The sequence below is a fragment of the Oryza glaberrima genome, chromosome 2 (assembly GCF_000147395.1).
Source record: "Oryza glaberrima chromosome 2, OglaRS2, whole genome shotgun sequence".
Taxonomy (NCBI): Eukaryota; Viridiplantae; Streptophyta; class Magnoliopsida; order Poales; family Poaceae; genus Oryza; species Oryza glaberrima.
This window is the reverse complement of record NC_068327.1, coordinates 24,347,766-24,368,099: the sequence shown is the minus strand read 5'-3', so window position 1 is coordinate 24,368,099 and position 20,334 is coordinate 24,347,766. Positions and strand designations below refer to the sequence as shown.

At 44.0% G+C, this 20,334-nt stretch overlaps 2 protein-coding genes across 5 annotated transcripts; one reads left to right on the top strand and one right to left on the bottom strand.

Annotated features, from left to right (window-relative positions):
* The first annotated feature begins 496 nt into the window (after nt 1-496).
* Nucleotides 497-10,715, top strand: LOC127763073 (putative disease resistance protein RGA3). Of its 4 annotated transcripts, XR_008015666.1 has the most exons (5): nt 497-680; nt 1,769-1,831; nt 2,682-2,910; nt 2,988-3,109; nt 7,953-8,390. XR_008015666.1 is itself a non-coding variant. In XM_052287659.1 (4 exons), exons 3-4 carry the CDS (start codon nt 8,938-8,940, stop codon nt 10,361-10,363), a joined length of 1,347 nt encoding a protein of 448 aa, XP_052143619.1. In that variant the 5' UTR covers nt 2,762-2,910; nt 2,988-3,109; nt 8,886-8,937; the 3' UTR covers nt 10,364-10,715. The 4 variants fall into 4 exon arrangements, 3 of the variants coding, with proteins under 3 accessions (XP_052143619.1, XP_052143617.1, XP_052143618.1); XM_052287659.1 differs by lacking the exons at nt 497-680; nt 1,769-1,831; nt 7,953-8,390 and adding exons at nt 8,886-9,068; nt 9,148-10,715 and having other exon boundaries at nt 2,762-2,910; XM_052287657.1 differs by lacking the exons at nt 497-680; nt 1,769-1,831; nt 7,953-8,390 and adding exons at nt 8,475-9,068; nt 9,148-10,715 and having other exon boundaries at nt 2,762-2,910.
* Nucleotides 1,075-4,454, bottom strand: LOC127763074 (probable cytokinin riboside 5'-monophosphate phosphoribohydrolase LOGL2). The gene is made up of 7 exons (XM_052287660.1): nt 4,204-4,454; nt 3,722-3,819; nt 3,516-3,546; nt 2,697-2,796; nt 2,240-2,310; nt 2,005-2,148; nt 1,075-1,486 (listed from the first exon to the last, which is right to left on the bottom strand). Exons 1-7 carry the CDS (start codon nt 4,345-4,347, stop codon nt 1,340-1,342), a joined length of 735 nt encoding a protein of 244 aa, XP_052143620.1. The 5' UTR covers nt 4,348-4,454; the 3' UTR covers nt 1,075-1,339.
* Nucleotides 10,716-20,334: the final 9,619 nt, after the last annotated feature.

Here is a 20,334-nt window from a genome sequence, read left to right as displayed (position 1 = left end):
CCTATAGGCTTCTATATCCATAGCATAGATATATGAGGTTCGATTCCTTGACTTCGAGGGATTAGTACGGTGGCACAGCTCGACCCCCTCAAGCCGGGCCTGATCCGTGTTGTCGACCTGTCGTTCAACATGTTCAGGCAGTCAGGCATTGCAGCGGCCTGTGATACGTGGCTAACTAGTATTCCTAAATCCGAAGAAATTTACCAGTGCTCCTAATTGCTACTGATCACCGAGTAGCTCGTTTCACCTACACTGTCGAGATCACCGCGAGGCGTCGAGAAACGAATACACCGTGGAGACGTGGACGAAGAAGCACTTTCTCCCTCGACGGACGACGAGTCTCCGAGGCCTCTCTCCCGACGGCGACTCGAGAAGTTGAAAGGAGTAGGTTTAGCCTAACATCGACGGCTTGGCTCTACGCGCTAGGGCGCTACGTGTTGCCTACCGTCGATGAGCACGGCCGCCGCCTAGGTTTCGGGAACCGTCGGATCAGATTTCCATGGTCCAGATCGACGATGAAGCGTCGTCGATGGTTAGATCAAGTTTGAACGGCCTAGATTGGCTTCCCGATGCGGATGGGGGAATTGGGGTTGGAGACGCGGATTCGGAGGGCTCGTGGGTGGCGGCGGACTCCGGCGACTGGTGGCTTGAGGATCAGCGCCGTCAGCGCCTGCATCCAGGTAGGCAACTCAATACGCCGGTGGCCGTGGTTGTTCCGCCCCCGTGGCGGCGGGGCCGTCGATCCGTACTGACGTCTACTCGCCGGCGGCGGATTGAGGCGGAATGTTTGGGTGGCCGCAGGCGGAGATTGTCTCCGCAAAGGAGGAAGGGAGCCCATGGTGGTTCTACAGCGAGGAGGTCCCTTGATCCTTGTGGTTGTGGAGGCCCAAATTGGCATTCTCCCTTGCTGAAATCTCACTGTTCACTGTTTCTTCAGACTGGAAGTCTGGAACTGGTTCAGATTCCATTCTCTTTGGATCACTTCTATATTAGAATCAACAGAGATGATTATGCTTGTGCATAGATTGCTAATTATCACTAGTTTAGCTGTAGAATAAGTATACAGATAGCATATAGTAGTTCTATGTGATTATGTGAAGGATGAAGCAAAAGGTTCAGTAGTAAGCACCTTCTCCCCAAGTTACAGAAACCAAAAGAAAGAGGAAAAGAAGATAAATGAGACATACATACTCCTGGCACGTACATACACATTCTAGGAATTCTGATCACACCAACAAGCAATCTACACTACTGAAGTACTGATCTCATATTAGTAACTTTTTTTTTTTTTGGACAAGTCATATATTACCACTTGCCTGCTTTCTTGTCGTTCTACGATTTACATCCATAGCCTGCTTCCCCGTTGTGCTTCTATGATCATCTTTCCCTCCTTTGGCCTGGGGATATCGTAGTTCTGAGGGTAGCTCATCTGTTCCATCTCCCATTTCATCTTTGACACGACTTTCTCGTGCTGGGGAGAGTACTCCTGCAAGACAGATACTGGTTTTAGACTTTTAGTCCTTTTCTGCCGACATTTAGTCTACCATTGTTTCAGTTGATAGGTCTCAGGTCCACAATGTGCATTTATTAGTGCAATAACGTTTTAGTGCTACACTAGAAACGGAATTTGTACTTTGATTGCTCTTGCAGTAATGAGGACCTTGACACTGGACCAAGAGCATATGCATAATTGTGATATAATCCTCATTGACAGTTTTACTTAATTAAAACTTTGGCCTTGCAGCTAACTCTCACATTTTTTTCGCAGTGTCCAGGTGTTTAACGACAAAATTGGTGCTGATTGATCAACAAGTTAAGCAGACCAACTCTGGTGAGTAGTAACCTTTGCTTAGAAGCAAAGCTTATATACAGTTCAGAATAAACCATGTTAAGGACCATTACTCTAGAAAGATTTAGTCATATATGAAATTTTGCTACATGTGGATTTATTTGCCAGTTTTGGCACAAGTGAACTGAACAAATGGTGAGGATGGCACATGATACCTCTAGCTTTTCAATGAGTTCTTTAGGCGTTGGGGCCAAGACGATGATATGGCGGGCACTAGGTCTGATGAACCCTTCCTCCACAGCTTTGTCGATGAAAGACAGCAACGGATTGTAGTAGCCATCCACATTGAGCAGCCCAACCTGCAACGTTTCAACGACAAGTCTGATGTCAGTTTTAACACATTATAGTTCAAATTTAGGACGAATTTTATCATATTGGACAGTTGGGTACCGGTTTGTCATGAATTCCAAGTTGAGCCCATGCAATCACTTCTAGTAGCTCTTCAAGTGTTCCATACCCCCCTGCAAGTTGAAGCCCAGCAGGATAAGGCCTTCTCAAGTCCTGAATTCTTATAAATTTTGAACTGAACCCATAATTTTAAGATTTTTCAGGCTCTGAATTTCCTATTACAAGATAATGCATGCGGTCGTTTTGCTAAAAAAGAAAAATCATTGTCTAATTTTTCTCTCGCAGACATAGTGCAGACTGCACAGCAAATGTCTCACAGGACACAGGGCCACATAGCCTAGTGAGAGTCAAACCATGCAACCTGAACTTTAAACTTTCCAGTCAGAATGCACTACCAGTGAATCATAACAGATTAGAGAAAGTGATGACCAAATTTACCATTATAACTACTACTCTTCACTGATTGGTTGCTTTACTTACTCAGGTGACATATACTCACCAGGCAATGCTATAAAGGCATCAGACTGCCTGGCCATCTCAGCCTTCCTCTGGTGCATATCGGACACTGCTTTCACCTCCCCCACTGTCTCACCTGATATCTGCATGTACATACACCATCACACGCGCAAGAAACACACATTATATATTAGCAGAGGAGCCAGCTTTTTGCTTAACCAAAAGAGGACCAACTTTCTTCAGATGGAGAAATAAAGGTAAGATGACTTGACTGTTTCACAGCAGTATTTTTTTATTCAGAGGCGCAAGTTCAGGAGAGGCAATCATGGTGCAGGTATGGGGGACAAGAGAAAATGTGATGGGCTTTTTCTTTGTTAAATCTAGCCAGCATCCCTGCTTGAGAGATTGCAGTCAAGATCAGTGAGATATCATCTATCATGGGGGAACAAGATTTCAGTGAGCATTTCTCCTGATCCTTCATCATAAGTTCTCTTTCTTCTTTCCCGCTAGCAAAAAAGACAAAGGAACAAGATCTACAAACATTATCATATTTCTATCGTTACAATGCTTAAGTGCAGTAATAGTATACTATATCTGGAGATAAACATGATGAGATGACCATGCACTTAAAGATTAGCATTAGGATAGATTCGAACAAATATAATTTTAGTTAAAAAAAACTGGTCATATATAGGTGAAATTTGACTAGTGATATATCCTCCTAGTGGCATTCCTAGTTCCTTTGTAACTATATCACTTTACATTTGACTAGTTAGATGGAAATAGTAATGGTATATTCAAGGGAACCATGGCATGGCGAACACTGAGAGAGGGCTATTGGAGAGTAGAAAGAACATGGTACCTCTCTAGGCATGAGAGTCTTGGGAATGACCCTGCATAGGGACATGACAAAACAAACGTTTTAGAACATGATGAGGAAGACACAAATTCATCACTTTTGACATGAAGCTATTTCATCAGTTTCTAAGATAGTTCTTCAGTTTCATGTATTACTTTTCAACTCTTGCTAATGGAAGTGTGCTAAGGAATGATTATCGTGTTACATACCCAATGACATGCCTTCCTCCATTGTGTACTGCTTGAGAAACCAAACCCATCAACCCTACACTCCCTCCTCCATATACTAGGTCAATGTTTCTTGCCACCTGAAAGGATAACATTAGACTATTCAAAGACAAGAAAACTAGAAAGTCTTTTAAGGATTGGACATTGCCTTTTTTGTACATGGCAAACTTTCCAACCAATACAGTTCCTGCACTAATACTTTGTTTTTCTGTGTATTATCACTGATGAGAAATGGCTGAACATTTGAGTACAATAACATAATCTGCATGCATCCATGCAAGATAAAACAAGGTGTACACTGTGAAGTCTCTTGAGTTAGATGACCAAACAAATATAATTTCCCATGAATCCATATAAGAAAAGGTTGTGTCAAGGATCAAACACTTCAGATTTTAATTACTTAAATGAATAACATAACAAAAAATGCAAATCCTTATGAAAAAAAAGCAAATGAAAGAATTTACCAGCTCCTTCCCAAGTTCAATGGCAGCATCCTGGTAGATCTTCTTCTTGCCATGGCTGCTCCCACAGAACACGCATACCCTTCTGAACCGCGACTGCACCACCATGGCCACCTCTGCCGTTGTCTCCTCGTCCTTGATTTCCATTGCTTCTTGGTGTCTTCTCTTCAGGTTCTGATCTATGTTTGTATCTTTTCTCCTGCTGCTTGGATGGTTGTAGCGTGTTGCTGCTTGTTGTATAGTGGTGACACACAATGGAGAGATATATATATTCCACTACAACAAAAGACTTGGCCCCAGTTGGTTGCACTCAAGTGCACACCACCACTTGGGAAGTTGAGGTTGTACATATACTACGCATATTTCGTTTGGTTAATTTTTGTCCCATTTAACTAGCCCTGTATAGCACATTGTTTTAAAAGAGAACCCGTCATGCGTTGAAATTTGAACAGATTAAGTCAGATCAGTCCCCTAGATCATGCCCATTTACACAGATGAGATTCCAGCATGACATTTGAGAGTGGTCCTGTTTGAAGCTTATTGAAGTTTATTTCGGTGCAACATTTTGAATTCGGTTTAAGTCGGCACTAGCTTCTCGTTGCTAGCATGTCAAACTATAGTGTGAGCTCTATCTTGATCAAAAAGAGTTTTAACATCACAATAACGTTCATATCTATCAAGTATGCCACTGCTAATTCAAGTACTACAACGTTTTAGGACACCTCTTGGTCAAGATTCAGTTATTCCCGTCATATCTAGCGATAGATTGAAAGAACATATGAAGTCTATTCTTAATGATTTTGATTAATTAAGCTAGCATGTGGCTATGCCACTGAGATGATATGGCCATCACCTTCAAACAAGGTTCGGTTCTCTCATTTTTCATACGATGCCTGGCCATCTAGTCCTTCAAATACTAATTAAAAATATTTTCATGATGCCCTTCATGCGAGAAGAAAAAGGTGACAAGGCGTTTTGATTGACTGGAAATGATTGAGTAACACAAAAGGTATGAATAGTTGGATCCTCGCGAGACTTCAACCGAACGGTCAGCCTTGCTCCATCCAAGATCTAGATAAGAATTATTGTGTCTCAAAAATGCATTCACTAAAGTATAACAAGATAACAAACTGCTCCAACCAATGTGCTTTGAAGCATATTGATGCTCTATTTGAAAGCATGGAATTTTTGTTATTTACTCTACTAAAACGTTTTTACAAGAGAAATCAAATCCACCAAATGCAGGGATTTTATAGGATTTTCACGGGACTTAGGGTGCATTATTCTTAGGGTGCATTATTTTCCTCGTTTCGCATTTGTAACTCTCTCATTTATCGTGAATATAATTTTCAAATTGCTAAACGATACATTTTGTGAAAAAAAATCTTTTTATATAAAGTTCCTTTAAAATAAAATAAACTAATTTTTTAAGTTGTAATAGTTAATACTTAATGAAATATATGCTAATGGTATTTCTTGTTTTTTTTAGAAAAAAACAAAAGCTAAATGACCTTTCAAATTTCAACCCCGCGGAGAATACTTCAGAATTCCTTCATTCCAATAGAGAGCTACGTGTAAACTCACTACTCACTAGTCACTAGACGTATGCTTGGTACAAATGCACAATGATTGTTCATAGATGTTCTTTTAGAAAACAGAGGTGTGCCATAGTAGTGCATACTGGGATGGCATAGTAGTTATAATAAACCTGCGCCCCTACACACGATGGTCGCCCTGCCGTAAGGGCAGAAGACATTGCATGTCCCGGTGAACTTTTGCTGCAGTCTCCGGTGCTCATGAGACAAGGCATGCTCCGTGCTCATCATTCTCCCCGTGTCCCCAGGGGGCAGCCAGTGGTGTTCCTCCCCCTGTGCCTACCCAAGCTATTAGCCAGTGGTGTTCTGTAGACACACTTCCGTTTCCATTTCCCAAAGCTTTTTATACTTGCCCACTGCTTGCGTCTGTTGTATATGGTCACTGATTTGAAGCATTTCCTTGGAACAATTATCGCTGCCACGACCTAATTGAAATACTCCACTGGATTCTTTTCTCCTTTTGTAGGCTTAGGGTGTGTTAGTTTGGGAGGAATGGAAAGAAGAAGATTAAAAAGATATGTAAAACAAGATGAACTATTAGTACATGATTAATTGAGTATTAATTATTTTAAACTTGTAGAATGAATTGATATGTTTTTTTAAAGTAACTTTTCTATAGAAATTTACAAAAGAACACTGTTTAGTAATTAGTAAAGCGTGTAGAAAACGCGAGATTTTTCTTCTCCTTCTGGTTGTCTCAAACGCAGCCTTGATTTTTTTTTAAAGAATGTTTGTTGGATACAGTACACCTCAATATCATGAAGAGAAAATTCCTTGCATTAGAGACAATATGGTTTGAGTTTATGTCATCTTGTTTTTTCTTTCTAAAAACTAGTTCAATACAACAAGAATGTTTAAACTGCATCTGAAATAATGACATTATAATAATCTTTAGATCACTAGGAAAGTAAATTTTCTGATGTATATTAGTAAGATTGATGTAAAAATACAAAACACATTGTTCTATAGATAGCAAGTCAGTGACCATGAGAAATAAAGCAGACTAATAAATATAGCAATATTTTTCATGTTGTTTACTTTGGGTGGCTTGGGGGGGAGCGTATCCTATGCACACAGGCCCTCGCGTGTACACACCGTGTACACCAACTAAAAATTATCACAAAAAATTCTAGGAAAATTCATACATGTACTTTCAATAGTATTATATCTACGTGTAAAGTCGCATCTTCAAATTCATTCTACATAGAGAATAACAAAAAAGATAAAATTCTGACAAAATTGCAACCTTAAAACTGTCAGATTTTTTGTTTTTTTTGTTACGGCTAAAATATAATGAATTTGATGTTAAGATTTTAACCCTAGGTGTAATACAATTGAAAGTATGTGTATGATTTTTTCTAGATTTTTTGGTGACATTTTTTAGTTGATGTGCACGTGTGTACACGTGAGGGCCTGTGTGCATAGGATATGTTGCCGGCTTGGGGAATGGATAAAAGTCCGCCTACTCACTATTTGTGGTCCTACTTCCTTTGACCAAATATAAGTGTAACATATGTAATATGTGATATATCTTAGAACTATGCAGTTACATTAGCATGGAGAGAGTACATGATAGTGGTTGGTTGGTGGGAGTGATAGACTCACCATCACCACTAACATCTTTTATAGGGAACATATCCTATTTATAGGGAACATATCCTATGTATACAAACTTCCCGTGCACACTAATTAGTAAATGTCATAGGAAATTATAGAAAAGATTGGACACATACTTTCAATAGCGTTGCACCTATCTATGAAATCTCATGTTCAAATTCATTATGAACTAGTTGTAACAAAAAAAAGATAAAATTATGACAAATTTTTACTCTTAAAATTGTCATATTTTTCGCTTTTTTGTTACATTTAAAATATAATGAATTTGAATATAAGACTTTGTAGATATGTGTAATACTATTAAGAGTACATGTTAGATTTTTTCTAAAATTTTTTGTGATATTTGGTAGTTGATGTGCACGGAAAACTTGTGTGTAGGATATGTTTATTCTTTTCGGACTGTAGATGTTAAGGGGCGCATTGAAATATCATAGCTCACTTAAAGCAGTGCACTGTATAAAAAAGAATAGTATCAAAAACAGCTTAGCACCTTTTAGCTAGGATGAAGTTGTTTTGATTACTAGTACATATACATTGCAGCTGAGGCCCCCTGTGTACGTACACAAGTAACACAGCGAGAGGCGCATCAGTGTATCGTGCTGTCGTGCTTCACAGGGACTGGACTAAGGCCCAAGTGCCCAACATAGGCCTCGAGCCCGCGAACACCGTACACGGGCGCGGGCCGAGCGGCTGCAACTCAGCGAGGCAACAAAGGCTTACGCCGACATGGATAGGCAAGAGGCCATCAGCTTGGGCAAGTTGAGCATCAATAGTCAAGCAAAAGATGGAACAAAAGAGTATTTTCTCAACGAATAAAACATGAACAGTTGCATGATTTGGACCGTAATCTGTCACCTAGTTTAATTAATTACTCTCTGACCGGTTTCATATTATAAAATATTTTAACTTTAATTTAGTCAAATTTCTTGAAGTTTACCCAATTTATAAAAAGAATTAGTGCAACACAAAATTAGTTTCATTAAATCAAATATCGAATATACTTTAATAGTATATTTGTTTTGTGTTATTAATATTGTTATGTTTTTCTATAAATTTGGTCAGATTTGAAGAAGTTATGGCTAGAGAAAGAGTTAGAAATGAGCTGACGCCGGCTAATTCTAAGGCTGCCACGTGCTCTCAAAATCGCTGCCTCTCACCAGCCTTTCATTTTGTCGCCTATTAACTTGACTAAATGATCAGTCCACAACAGAAACCAAAGCTTACAAGCACAAGCCGGCGGCGACCCGCTGTGTATTGCACCTAGACGCCGGCTATGCATAGCAATTGAACAGCAAGTCAGCAACACGACGAGTTGATGACGACAACCTGTGGCCAGTCTTATGTTTAAGTTGCTGCCTGCCGATTGCTTTCCCTTGTCCAAATTTCCAATCCACAAAATCTCAGCATGGAGACGTTCCTTTCTGCGGTTCTCGCTGATCTTCTCAGCAGATCCATATCCTTCGTGATCGACAGATACTGCCAGCAGCAGCAGGGTGTGGAGGAGAATCTACAGCAGTTACAACGCATGCTGCTGCGGATCCAAACCGTCGTTGAGGAGGCCAACGGGAGGAGAATCACAAACCAAGCGATGCTTCTGCAGCTAAAGACGATGAGAAATGTGATGTACAGAGGCTACTACTTTCTTGATAATTTCAGGTAGGGGAAATTGCATAACTAACACCAGTGTTTATACTATTTGTCAATCTATCATCGTTTTTTCCCTAATTATTCTCAGGTATCAGATCGCTCTAGGGCACGCTCCGGATGAAGTGGATGATCACTCTTTGGCCTCGTTTCCTTTCAATCCATTGAAGCGGTTCCGTTTCTCTACGATGGCAAGGAAAATAGTGTCTGAAGACCAGGAGAAAAAAGAGCTTCTAAAGATGCTTGGTCGCCTTGAAAGCATCATTTCAGAGGAGTTTGTTATGTCACTCAGAAGCTACCCTCGTATGGTTCGCCAGCCTTATTGCAGCTACCTGTTGTTGGAGAACTGCATGTTTGGCCGTCAAGCAGAACAAGAGAGGATCATCAGCTTCTTGCTAGAATCACATCGTGCTGGCGCGGAAGGTGTTGCAGTGCTTCCGATAATTGGTCCTGCAAGAGTTGGCAAGAGCACTCTTGTTGAGAATGTCTGCCATGATGAAAGGGTGCGTAAATACTTCTCCACGATTGTTTTCTATTACACCGGTAGTACTGAGGGTGCAGTTGCAGATACCGGTGTCATCAAACATCAAAATCCTGCCTCAACTAAACAATCACTAGTAGTAATTGAACTTGTTGATGACATGGATGATGAAACATGGAGAAGAATATTGTCTAGTCTGAGAGGAGACAACATAGCGGCGCCTGTGAGTAAAATCATAATAACAAGTCAATCAAATAAGATAGCAACTTTTGGAACAACCGAAACACTTCAGTTAGATATGCTCCCAAAAGAAGCTTTTTGGTATTTCTTGAAAACAATTGCATTTGGCAGCACTAATCCTGAAGAGGAGCCGAAGCTAACATCCATATGTATGGAGATCGCGGCCCAGGCCAATGGAGCATTCCTACATGCAAACATTATTGGTGGCATACTCAGATCTAATTTTAGTGTTCAATTCTGGTACAAGGTTCTCAAACGCATGAAAATTATCACAAACTGGCATTTCCGTCTACTAGGTGAACATCCAAGGGACATGTTTGCAGCTAAAAGTGGGCGGACTATAGTTTGGTTTAGTAAATTAAATCGGTTTGTACCAGTGACATACAATGAAGCAAGTTCCTCTCGGCTCAATGATCATCCCACAAGCAATGCTTTTATAGCCAAAAAGGGCCAGCTTGATGAGAACATTGATGCCCTGGAATGGCAATCTAGCATTCCTCCATACTATAAATACCGAACGCGTTACGCAATGATTGAACAACCGAATATGTTATCTACAGGGAAGCGATCCCGCTCTCTCTCATAAGGGTCAGTTTGATATTGAAAGTCTTGATTTTATTTTTTTCCCAGTTAAATAGTTCCAAATGTTGGGAATTAACCTCTTCAAGGCCGGCGCCTCAAGCCACCTCTCGCGTTGTCCACGTCGGGTAGCAACCATGGTGGAAATTTTACGAAAAAGCCCTTCGATTTATATGTAATTCAATCTAAGTCCCCCGCACTGAGGTGTTAATTTACATATAGATAGATAGATTTGTCCACATTATGAATCTTAGTAAATCTTGTGAGAAGTATAGGTTTGTATATCAGGAGCTGTTATTGGTTTTAAATTTTCATCTAGCTCCTAATTGTAATACGAATATTTGATTCAAGTGAAATGTATTCAGACGGATTCGCTTTTTTGCTATTCAGTTCAATCATGTTCCTTAATTAATTCACTAATGTTCAACTGCCAATCTATTGTAGTACAGCAAGCTTAGCATAGTACTGTAGTCTTGACACTTGTGAGCGTTCTCATCTTAATTTACATCATATGTTATGCAGCTCTGCAAGCTCTCTTCTACTTTCAGATGCACTCTGAAACTGAGAACTGAGTTTGAGCTGACATTTCTGCCAGCTTCTTGTGCGTCAGCCGCACTGACAACAGCGAAACCGGTGGCGCCGTGGTATCATCGTCGCGATGGACCCCCGAAGAACCTGAGGCTATCGATCCTCGCCGTCGCCGGAAAACAAGACCGTCACTGCCACAATTCGGCTGTCGTCATCCTCTAGGCCGGTGACAAGAACTCCTTGAAGTTTCCCAGCCAGTGGTAGCCCGAACTCTTTCTTGCCATGGAACTTGTCGTCGACGACGGCCGCCACGCCGCAGCAAGCCAGCCGCCGGAGTGTTGCGATGAGGGAACGCCGACAGAGCATCATGGTCTGGCGTAGAGCGTCATGGCCATGGGAGGGAGGGGAGCGGGTTTGTGGCTCGCCGCCCGGCCGTCTTCATTCGACAAGCTGTGCACAAGAAAAACGTAAAATTTTCCAAGGTGCCCCTATCGAATTACCACGCCTATAATGGCAATAAGGCCCGATGGCCCGGCCCAGGCATGGTACGGTCCGATTGGGGTAGTGCCTGGCCCGGCCCGACCCGACAGCTGGGCACGTCCTGATCCAATGAGGGAAGAAAAGCAGTTTAGGGACTAAGATTAGACTTAATGAAGGCATATAATTCACGCCCAAGAGAAGGGATACAAAATAGACTTAGGGCCTGTTCACTTTAATGCCATTTTCAACATTACCAAATTTTGGTAAAGTTGCCAAAAAAGTGGCTACATTTAGTTTGCTGCCAAATTTTAGTAACTATATTAGAAATCCTGCCAAAATTTTGACAACTATGCCAAAATTTGGTAAGGTTTTTTTTGGCATCAAAGTGAACAAGCCCTTATTACAATAATTCAGACATGGCCTAAAGAAATCAGGGATGAAAATTAGACGGTTTTATGAAAAAGCACGATGGGCTCTCATGCTTCAGCATGTGGGCCAGCATGGCACGGCCTGGTGTGCTGGTCGGGCCATGCCAGCCCGATAAATTTTGGCCCAAGCACGGCCGTGCCTAGAATTTTTTTCATTTTTAGATTTTTTTTAAATATTTACAGAAATAATCTATTGGCCAAAAAAATTACAAAAATAGACCCTGCCGCCCACCTTTGGGGCGGCAAGTTGACGTGGCAAACGGGGGAGGGACGGGCGGTGATGGAGGGAGGTTTATTTTGCAGGAAAACCCTTGCCGCCCTCTGTTGGGGCGGCAAGGGGCCCCAATGCAAAAAAGCTAGCCGGGACCGACCATTTTGCAGGCGGCCCCTTGCCGCCCTCTAGCCAGGCGGCAGGCCTCGCGGCCTATAAAAGGCCTGCCGCCCAGCCCCCAGCCCTCATTCCTCTCCCCACAAATCCAGCAAAAAAAAGAAGAAAGGGGAGGAGAAGAGAAGGGGCGAAGCTCTGCCGGATTCATACGCCGATTTCAGGTAATATTCATAGATCCTATATGTGACTATTGAATTAAATACTGTGTATTTTTTAAAAAATTTGTTTGAATAAATGCATTATATTTTTAGGGTTTTAGTTGTACTAATCTAGAAATGCGTATTGTAGATATCGGTAACTACGTAGATCTGCTAGTTTGGAATCAGTACTTTACCGTTGCATTGGCATACACAAGAAGATATTATGTTGTAGATGTTTATTGCATGAAAGAGTAATATGATCTAGTTATTTCGTTGACAGATATATCGAACAAACAAATATTCCATGTTTACCCCATGGCCCAAGAAACGTTCGTTACGGGCCAACTGGGGTAGATCTGTCAGAATTTATTGTATCAGAAAGGGGAATTGATAGACCGGCTGAGAGGAGTGTACCTTCTATAAAAGGATGGTTAATGAGGGGCTTGAGAGTTGATCCACAGATAAGTGACATAACAATCAATGTTATAGTAAGTCAGGCAACTGAGGGTTTTTATTGGGAAATGCCAGTTCAAAACTCTCGAGTGTGGAGATGGTATATGGAAAATGTATTGCAACGCGGGTGGCCTCTAGCTATGGTTCCGTTTGTTCACCCGAAGGATCCAGGTGTGCAGATGAACATGGATGATGGCGAGGGACCAAGTGCTGAAGTAAATGAGACTTCTGTGGAAGATGTCAATGCACAAGAGGACGGGGGCGTAGTAGCTCCAGTGGGCATTCAACCAGGTGGTGTGGCCGACGAGGGGGAGACTGTCGGTGCCATTGTGGATGAAATGGAGAGGGAGGATTCTGACAACGAGCGTGTAGAGGAAGGTGATCCGTCAGATGATGAGACGGATATTAATCCAGTAGAATGGGCTAGTGAGGATTTTTCTGGTCTGGTCGTCTCTGAAGAGGATAGTGTGAGATGGGAGTACAAAGAAAATGAGGTTATTCAGGGAGCGATTATACTAGAGCAGAAGATATGAAGGAGGCGGTAAAACATTTTGCAGTGTCACTTCATAGAGAGTTTTGGGTTGCCAAGTCCAACCGGTCGCAATATGAAGTTTGGTGTGTTAAGGAAAAAGATGGTTGTCCCTGGAGAGTGCACGCTTATAAGGGAAAATGGAAGGATTATTGGACAGTGTCAGTCGTTACCAAGCATACATGTTTTCTACCTGGTGTTCAGAAATACCATAGGAACATTACATGTGTATTTGTTGCATCTGAGATGTATGCGCATGTCATCGATAATCTCACATATGAACCAAGGTCAATAATCCAACACATTGAAGAGACATACAAGTATACTATTAGCTATGCCAAGGCGTGGAGGGCCAAACAGAAAATAATAGAGATGAGATTTGGAACTGACGAAGCCTCGTATGACAATTTGCCACGCCTGCTTGGTGTTATCGAAGAAAGAAACCCTGGGAGCTCTTACGCAGTGAAGAAATTCCCCTCAATTGAACATCCTGGCAAGAGTGTGCTGCAAAGGGCGTTCTTAGCTCTATATGCATGCAAGATGGCATTCGTGAACTGTCGTCCTGTTCTCTGCATTGATGGGACATTCTTGACTGGAAAGTATCGGGGCCAGATACTAACAGCAATAGGGGTAGATGGGAACAATCAGGTATTTCCCTTGGCATTTGCTTTTGTTGAGAGTGAGAATATCGATAGCTAGTATTGGTTCCTGAAATTGGTTAAAACAAAAGTTGTTAGTATGAAGCCAAATGTGTGCCTGATACATGACAGGCACGCTGGCATTTTGCGAGCGATAGAAGAGTTGCAGTTTGGGAGTATGGAACGAGGATACCCTGGTGAGTGGGAAGATGTACAGAGTAGGTGGTGCATGCGTCATATGGGAGCTAATTTCTTCAAGCAATTCAAGAACAAGGAGCTCATGAACATGTTCAAGAGGCTATGCAATCAGAACCAGGAGAAAAAATTCAATGAGCTTTGGAAGAGATTAGATGAGTTGACAGCCAAATGCAGTGATCAGCGTGCAGCGGCTCCATCGACCACCGTTGCTGACTCTCCTCAAGCTCTTGGACCTCTCCCAATGGATAGTCCAACATTGGTTAGAAGAACTGGAGTGGAGATTCGGAAATTTTCTCAGTGGATTCTGCATGAACCAAAAGAGAAATGGGCCAAGGCGTATGACACAGGTGGTGCTAGATATGGAATAATGACAACAAATTTGGCAGAAGTTTACAACTGGGTGATGCACGGTGTCCGTGGACTCCCACTAGTTGGCATAGTGGAGTTCATTTTACATGGGACATGCAGGTATTTTAGGGATCAGTTCCAGGCAGTTCTTCCCTCTATGCCGAACAACAGCATTTTATTCGGAACTTTCATGCAGAAAAAGCTAGTTGCGTATAAAGGCCATGAAACATCGAGCTCTAGTGCAAGGTACCCAACAGCACAGGTTTGAGATACTATGTCACGATAAGGCAGGCAGGGGTATCTACCGCAAGAGAGTGAAGCAGGAGTGTGTTCTCAAAGCCGACGGCACATGTCATTGCTCTTGTGCAAAGCCGAAGCTGCTCCATAGGCCATGCACCCATGTCATTGCTGCCGTAACGGAGTGTGGCATACCAGATGCAGTATATGTGTCACAGTACTTCAGTAAGTAAGCAGTATATCATACATGGAGCGGCGAGATTTATGGGTTCGGCATAGCTGGGGAGTTCACAGAGACTAACGATGAAGTACTCAATATTCCTGACCCATCGAAGCTCCGAGACAAGGCTGGAAGGAGGAAGACTCGTCGCATCCGCAACAATATGGACGAGTCGGAGGCTGGCAGGGTGAAGCGTTGCAGCAAATGCGATGAACGTGGGCACACCTACAAGCATTGTCCTAAAGACAAGGAGAAACCAAGTGCGGCGGAGGCAGGACTATCAGGATCAGCAGCAGATGGAGCTCGCCCTACGGGTGAAGGCACTACCTCCACTCGACCACGTCCTAGGCGTCGTCGTGCCACGTCTGGCTACGTGGTGTAGTTCTTGTGTTCTATGTTGGCATGTGGCTTTGCTTGTAATCTGTTTCGAACTTATCGATGTGTTTATGTTTCGTCGTGTAATGTCAGACTTCGGCATGTCATGTCTTTAGGTCTCGTGATGTAACGTCAGACTTAGGCTCCCGTGTCTTTAGGTATGTTGATGTAATGTCGGACTTCGGCATGTAATGTAATGTTATATTATCGAACTCTACATATATGTTAAATTGCACGTCATCGTTATGTACCCTTAGTAACGTTTGCTATATTTAAATAGCCTGTACTCTTGTTGTACATAATAATTCTTATGATTTTATTACTTTTTCATAATTTTACAAGTTATCTTTTGTTCTACATTACTACTTTTTGAATTTTTCTAACATGAAACACTATATTTTTCAGAGATGGCATGTCAGGATACACCTGAGTTGTTGGACCCGACGATAGATCACCGACACCGGTCTCACCTTACTGCGGTGCAGGGGGCTCAGCTTGGGACGTTCCGGGCACGGACGTGCGGTGAGCTACTTACGGTTCACGACTCCTTTGTCGAGAGGTACGAACAGTGTATTACTATAAATTAGTTGCATTGTAATAATTTTTATAATGACATATTAATTTATTCTTGCAGGTTGCGTGAGGCCGGCCTCCTACCGATGTGTCGGCTGGTGGAGGCTACCGCCGGCGACGCGGACCCGGCTAAACGCTGGAATGTGGACCGGTCCCTCCTAGCAAATTTGGTCGACCGATGGAGGCCAGAGACGCACACTTTTCACTTGCTGTGCGGTGAGGTAGCCTCTACCCTATAGGACGTATCGTACTTGTTGGGGCTACCGCTCGCGGGAGACGCTGTTGGGCCAGTGACCACGGGTGTGGACTGGAAGGACGATCTGACGGCACGTTTCGCACCAGTACAGCGCGCACCACATCTTCCGCTCCAGCCGTTGGCACACCACCGCAACACCGGACCTACGAAGAGGTGGCTGCTTTAGTTCACCGTGAGTGTTTTTGTACCGAAATGACAAGCGTACTACATATTTAGTCGTAAGGTAAGGTGCCTAACATTTTATCGAACGCTTGCAGGTCGAGTAGCTACAGGCGGAGGCTGACGAGTACTCCTACAGCCGCTGTTTGGAGGCGTACTTGCTCTGGCTTTTTGGCTGGGTGATGTTCTGTGGCGGTCACGGGCACGCGGTAGACAAGGGACTCATGCACTATGCCACGAGCATCGCCGACGCCGCAGTAGGCGAGGTGCCTCAGTGGAGCTGGGGTTCCGCGTTGTTGGCGGCTCTGTACCGTGGCCTTTGTGAGGCTTGCACGAAGACGGATCCCAGCGCGACCTTTGGTGGGTGCCCTCTCTTTCTTTCTATCTGGGCAGCTGAGAGGATTGCGATTGGCCGCCCTGAGGTGGACCAGCACGCGTACGAGGAGTCACTGTACGTGGAGCGACCGGAGGTCGACTACCCTACGATGGGTACTCTGTGGTGCCGTCGTCAGGTACATTGCATCGATCTTCTCTTATTGTTAAGTTCATTGCTAAGTTCATTGTACATCACATCGATCGTCTCGTATTGCAGCGCCGATGGGCTCACGTCCAGGTTAGGTGGTCGTATCCTGAGTTTGTTATGGAGTTCGACCGCCTTCTGCCGACTGACGTCGTGTGGGAGCCCTATAGTGCCGCGGCTACCCAGGCTCGTGCGCCGTTGGGTCTGTCCACACTTTGCACAAGGGACCAGGCGTACTGGATGACTACAGTTCCGATGGTCTTCGACATCTGTGTTGAGCCTCACGCCCTTTTCCGCGTGATGCGGCAGTTCGGCTTCCATCAGCCCTTTCCAGTACCGTTTCCGACGATCGTCCCAGCTGCTGTTCACCGGTAAGATCTTTCACTACACTTTGATTTGTTGCATTACAATCTACCTGTCCACAACAATTTGAAACATCTGTCGATTGACACTAATATGACACATTAATTCGCAGGTACTCGCGCAAGGGTCAGTAGTCAGCTGGCGACTGGCCCGCCAAGTTGGTGACTTTTGTTGAGGACTGGTTGCTTGCAACCGAGGAGGTCATGGACCACGAGGGAGAGCCACACACTAAGGAGGCGTACCAGGCCTACCTACGCTGGTACCAGCCACGCACCCATACTAGGGTCACCTTCGCTCCCTTGGAGCAGCATGCCCACGTTGCGAGCACTAGAGACCTCTACGCCAGGCACCGCGACTAGGACTTCGCTCGTGCTGTGAGTACCCTGCATCGCACCATTCCTTTATGTTTTCAGGTCTTTCTCTTCGTCAAAATTTACGAATATGTACGAACAAATTAACCATGCAGGTCGACGACATCAACAGGGTCGTCATTGACGGTTCAACGACGATCCAATGTTTAGGCGCGGGGATTCCAGTACCCGTAGAGGAGCACCTGACGACGTACACGCGGATGGTGGAGTCGATGCGCTCGATTCTCCGAGTGCTCACCTGTCGTGCAGACGACGTTGCTCGGGCAGACGCAGCTGTACAGCGGCCACCCGTACCGACTGGTCCCCGTCCAGCTGCGCACGTTCCTAGGCCGACTCCCCCTCCGCACGGAGGTAAGTATTTTTAAGGATTTTTTTGTACATGCCTCGCACATCTATGTGAGCCGATTCATCCGATTACTTCAGGGTTTCGTGCACCGTTCAGCACCCCGCCTTCCTTGGCTAGGCCTTCTGTTGTGCCCTCCACAGGTACTTAAAAAAACAACAGTACTTCGACAATCAATTTACATGCATTTTATGTCTTAGTTTACAAGGGTCCCGTTGTTGATGTGTAGGTTTCGCCCAGTTCGCTACGACGCAGGCCACCCACTTCTCCCAGGCTGCAGGGTCAGCGTCTCAGGCAGCTGCGTCGACCTCGCAATCAGCGCAGTTCTGGCAGTACACCAGGACTTCGTCACAGGCAGCCGGCACGTCGAGTCAGGGTCCACCACTGGACCATGATGGGACCTCGTTGGACCACTTGGTGGCTTCCGCCTTGCTCTTCGACATCACAGACTTCGACTTCGCTTCAGGCTCGACAGGACGTCATCAGCCCCTCACAGCTGGGAGGCGCATCGCCGGTGCAGACGCAGGACCAGGCGCAGGCCACTCCGCCGCCAGACACTCGTGCTACCTGTGCTGTGCCACCGGATCATTTCACCTACTCTCAGGACCACGTGCGAGCACAGGCCCAGAGGACCAAGCGTGGTCGCGACGCGGGGCAGGGCCAGTAGAGCAGACTTCTCTTTGTTTATTTGCTTCACATGCTAGTACTGTATGCTTGTGTAATGAATACGTTGTTGTTATATGTGCACGATACCTTTCGGTGCATGCACGATATCTTTCGGCGCATGCACGACTACTTTCTGCCGCACCGATGCAGCCTCCTTTATTCGCGTGCGATACGAGTATTTGCCCGCCATTTGCCGCATACAACCAATGTAACTTTCGGCACCAATCAGGCATGTAACTTTTGGCGCCAATCAGGCGTACCCACCATGCCCCGCCACGTTCACATGTCAGGGATATCACTCGATTTTTGGTGCCTATATAAGTCGTCTTAACGAGCGAGGCCTCACAATCTTTCAGAACTCAGTCACATTCAATACTCTCTTCCCCACTTGCTTCATTATAAATCCTACCGGCTTTCGTCAATGGCTAGACGCCTGGGCGTTGAGGATCTGAACTGGCGTAGCGATCCTTGTGTATACCTACTACCACCTTGGTACCAGCGTCCTCTCTGCCTATGCGGTAATCGATGCCAACTATTGGCTTCGAGGAATCCTGATATTCGAGGAAGACGCTTTTTTAGGTGCCCTAATTATGACCGTGAGGTATTTTACTATCTGCATATGCTTATTCATTCCGTATGGGCAATCGTTTTATTCTTCATAACACTACTCTATTCGGCATACCAGCACTACGGCTTACGCATACATCAAGTGGGTCGATACAGAAAATCCCGTTCTTGACCTAACCACTTGTTTACAAGGTCGCTGGTGTTTCGCATCCGAAAGTACTGAGCAATACTTACAGAGAAAAGCGGCTTACGAACGACAATGTCGTGAACAACAGTGTGATTGGCGGGTGCTAACTACGGCACTCCCTCCATGGGAAGCCCATCCAAGATGCAGGTGTGGTGATCGTTGTCAGGTTCTTCGTTCCATAAAGCCTACAAAATTGGGTCAAAGGTTCTTTGTTTGTCCAAATATTCTTGACGACGATTTCATGGTAAGAATATTTTGATTACATGAATCCTTATTTTCTCACAACATTTACTAACTTTGCTCGCTTCACATCTACTATTTTCTCCCAGGAACCACCAAGGAGATGTCAATACAGAGAATGGATAGACACCATACGGGTTCTAACTCCACCTAGCCGTGTTGTGCAGCTTGAACTACCAGAACAATACAGGGTTACTAAAGCGCGGTTTGAGAGAGGAGAGGGATCCTCACGTAGGGGTTAGCTATTATCGGACAACTTGGCATATTGAAATTTCTACTGTCATGCTTCCTTGTCCCATTACTACATCGTCGTTGTGTTCAACTATTGCACTACCTCCCTCCTAGTTCGAATCTAATATCATCTATGTAACCGCAATGGAAATAGTTGCATCATGTTCAAGTTGTACTACTATTTCTTCATGTTACATAATTCTCCTTGTTTAAGTCCATATAATGTTTCTACGACCGAGACTGCGATAGGCCTATATCAATTATCCGAGTACTAATACGTTGAATAAGTTACAAAATAATACCTTACTTAACATATGAAATTGCGAAACAACCAACTTCAATACATTTTTATAACAATATTAACAAGTTTTACCAATAAATATTTCTTTAATTATTATTAACATAACATAGAAAAATCATTTGGGGTACTTTTTTAAATGCAATTTTGGCCGACGGCGGCAGACGGCGCGGTCGACCCGCTGTCTGCCACGTCAGCTTGCCGCCCACCTCTGGGGCGGCAGGGTCTATTTTTGTAATTTT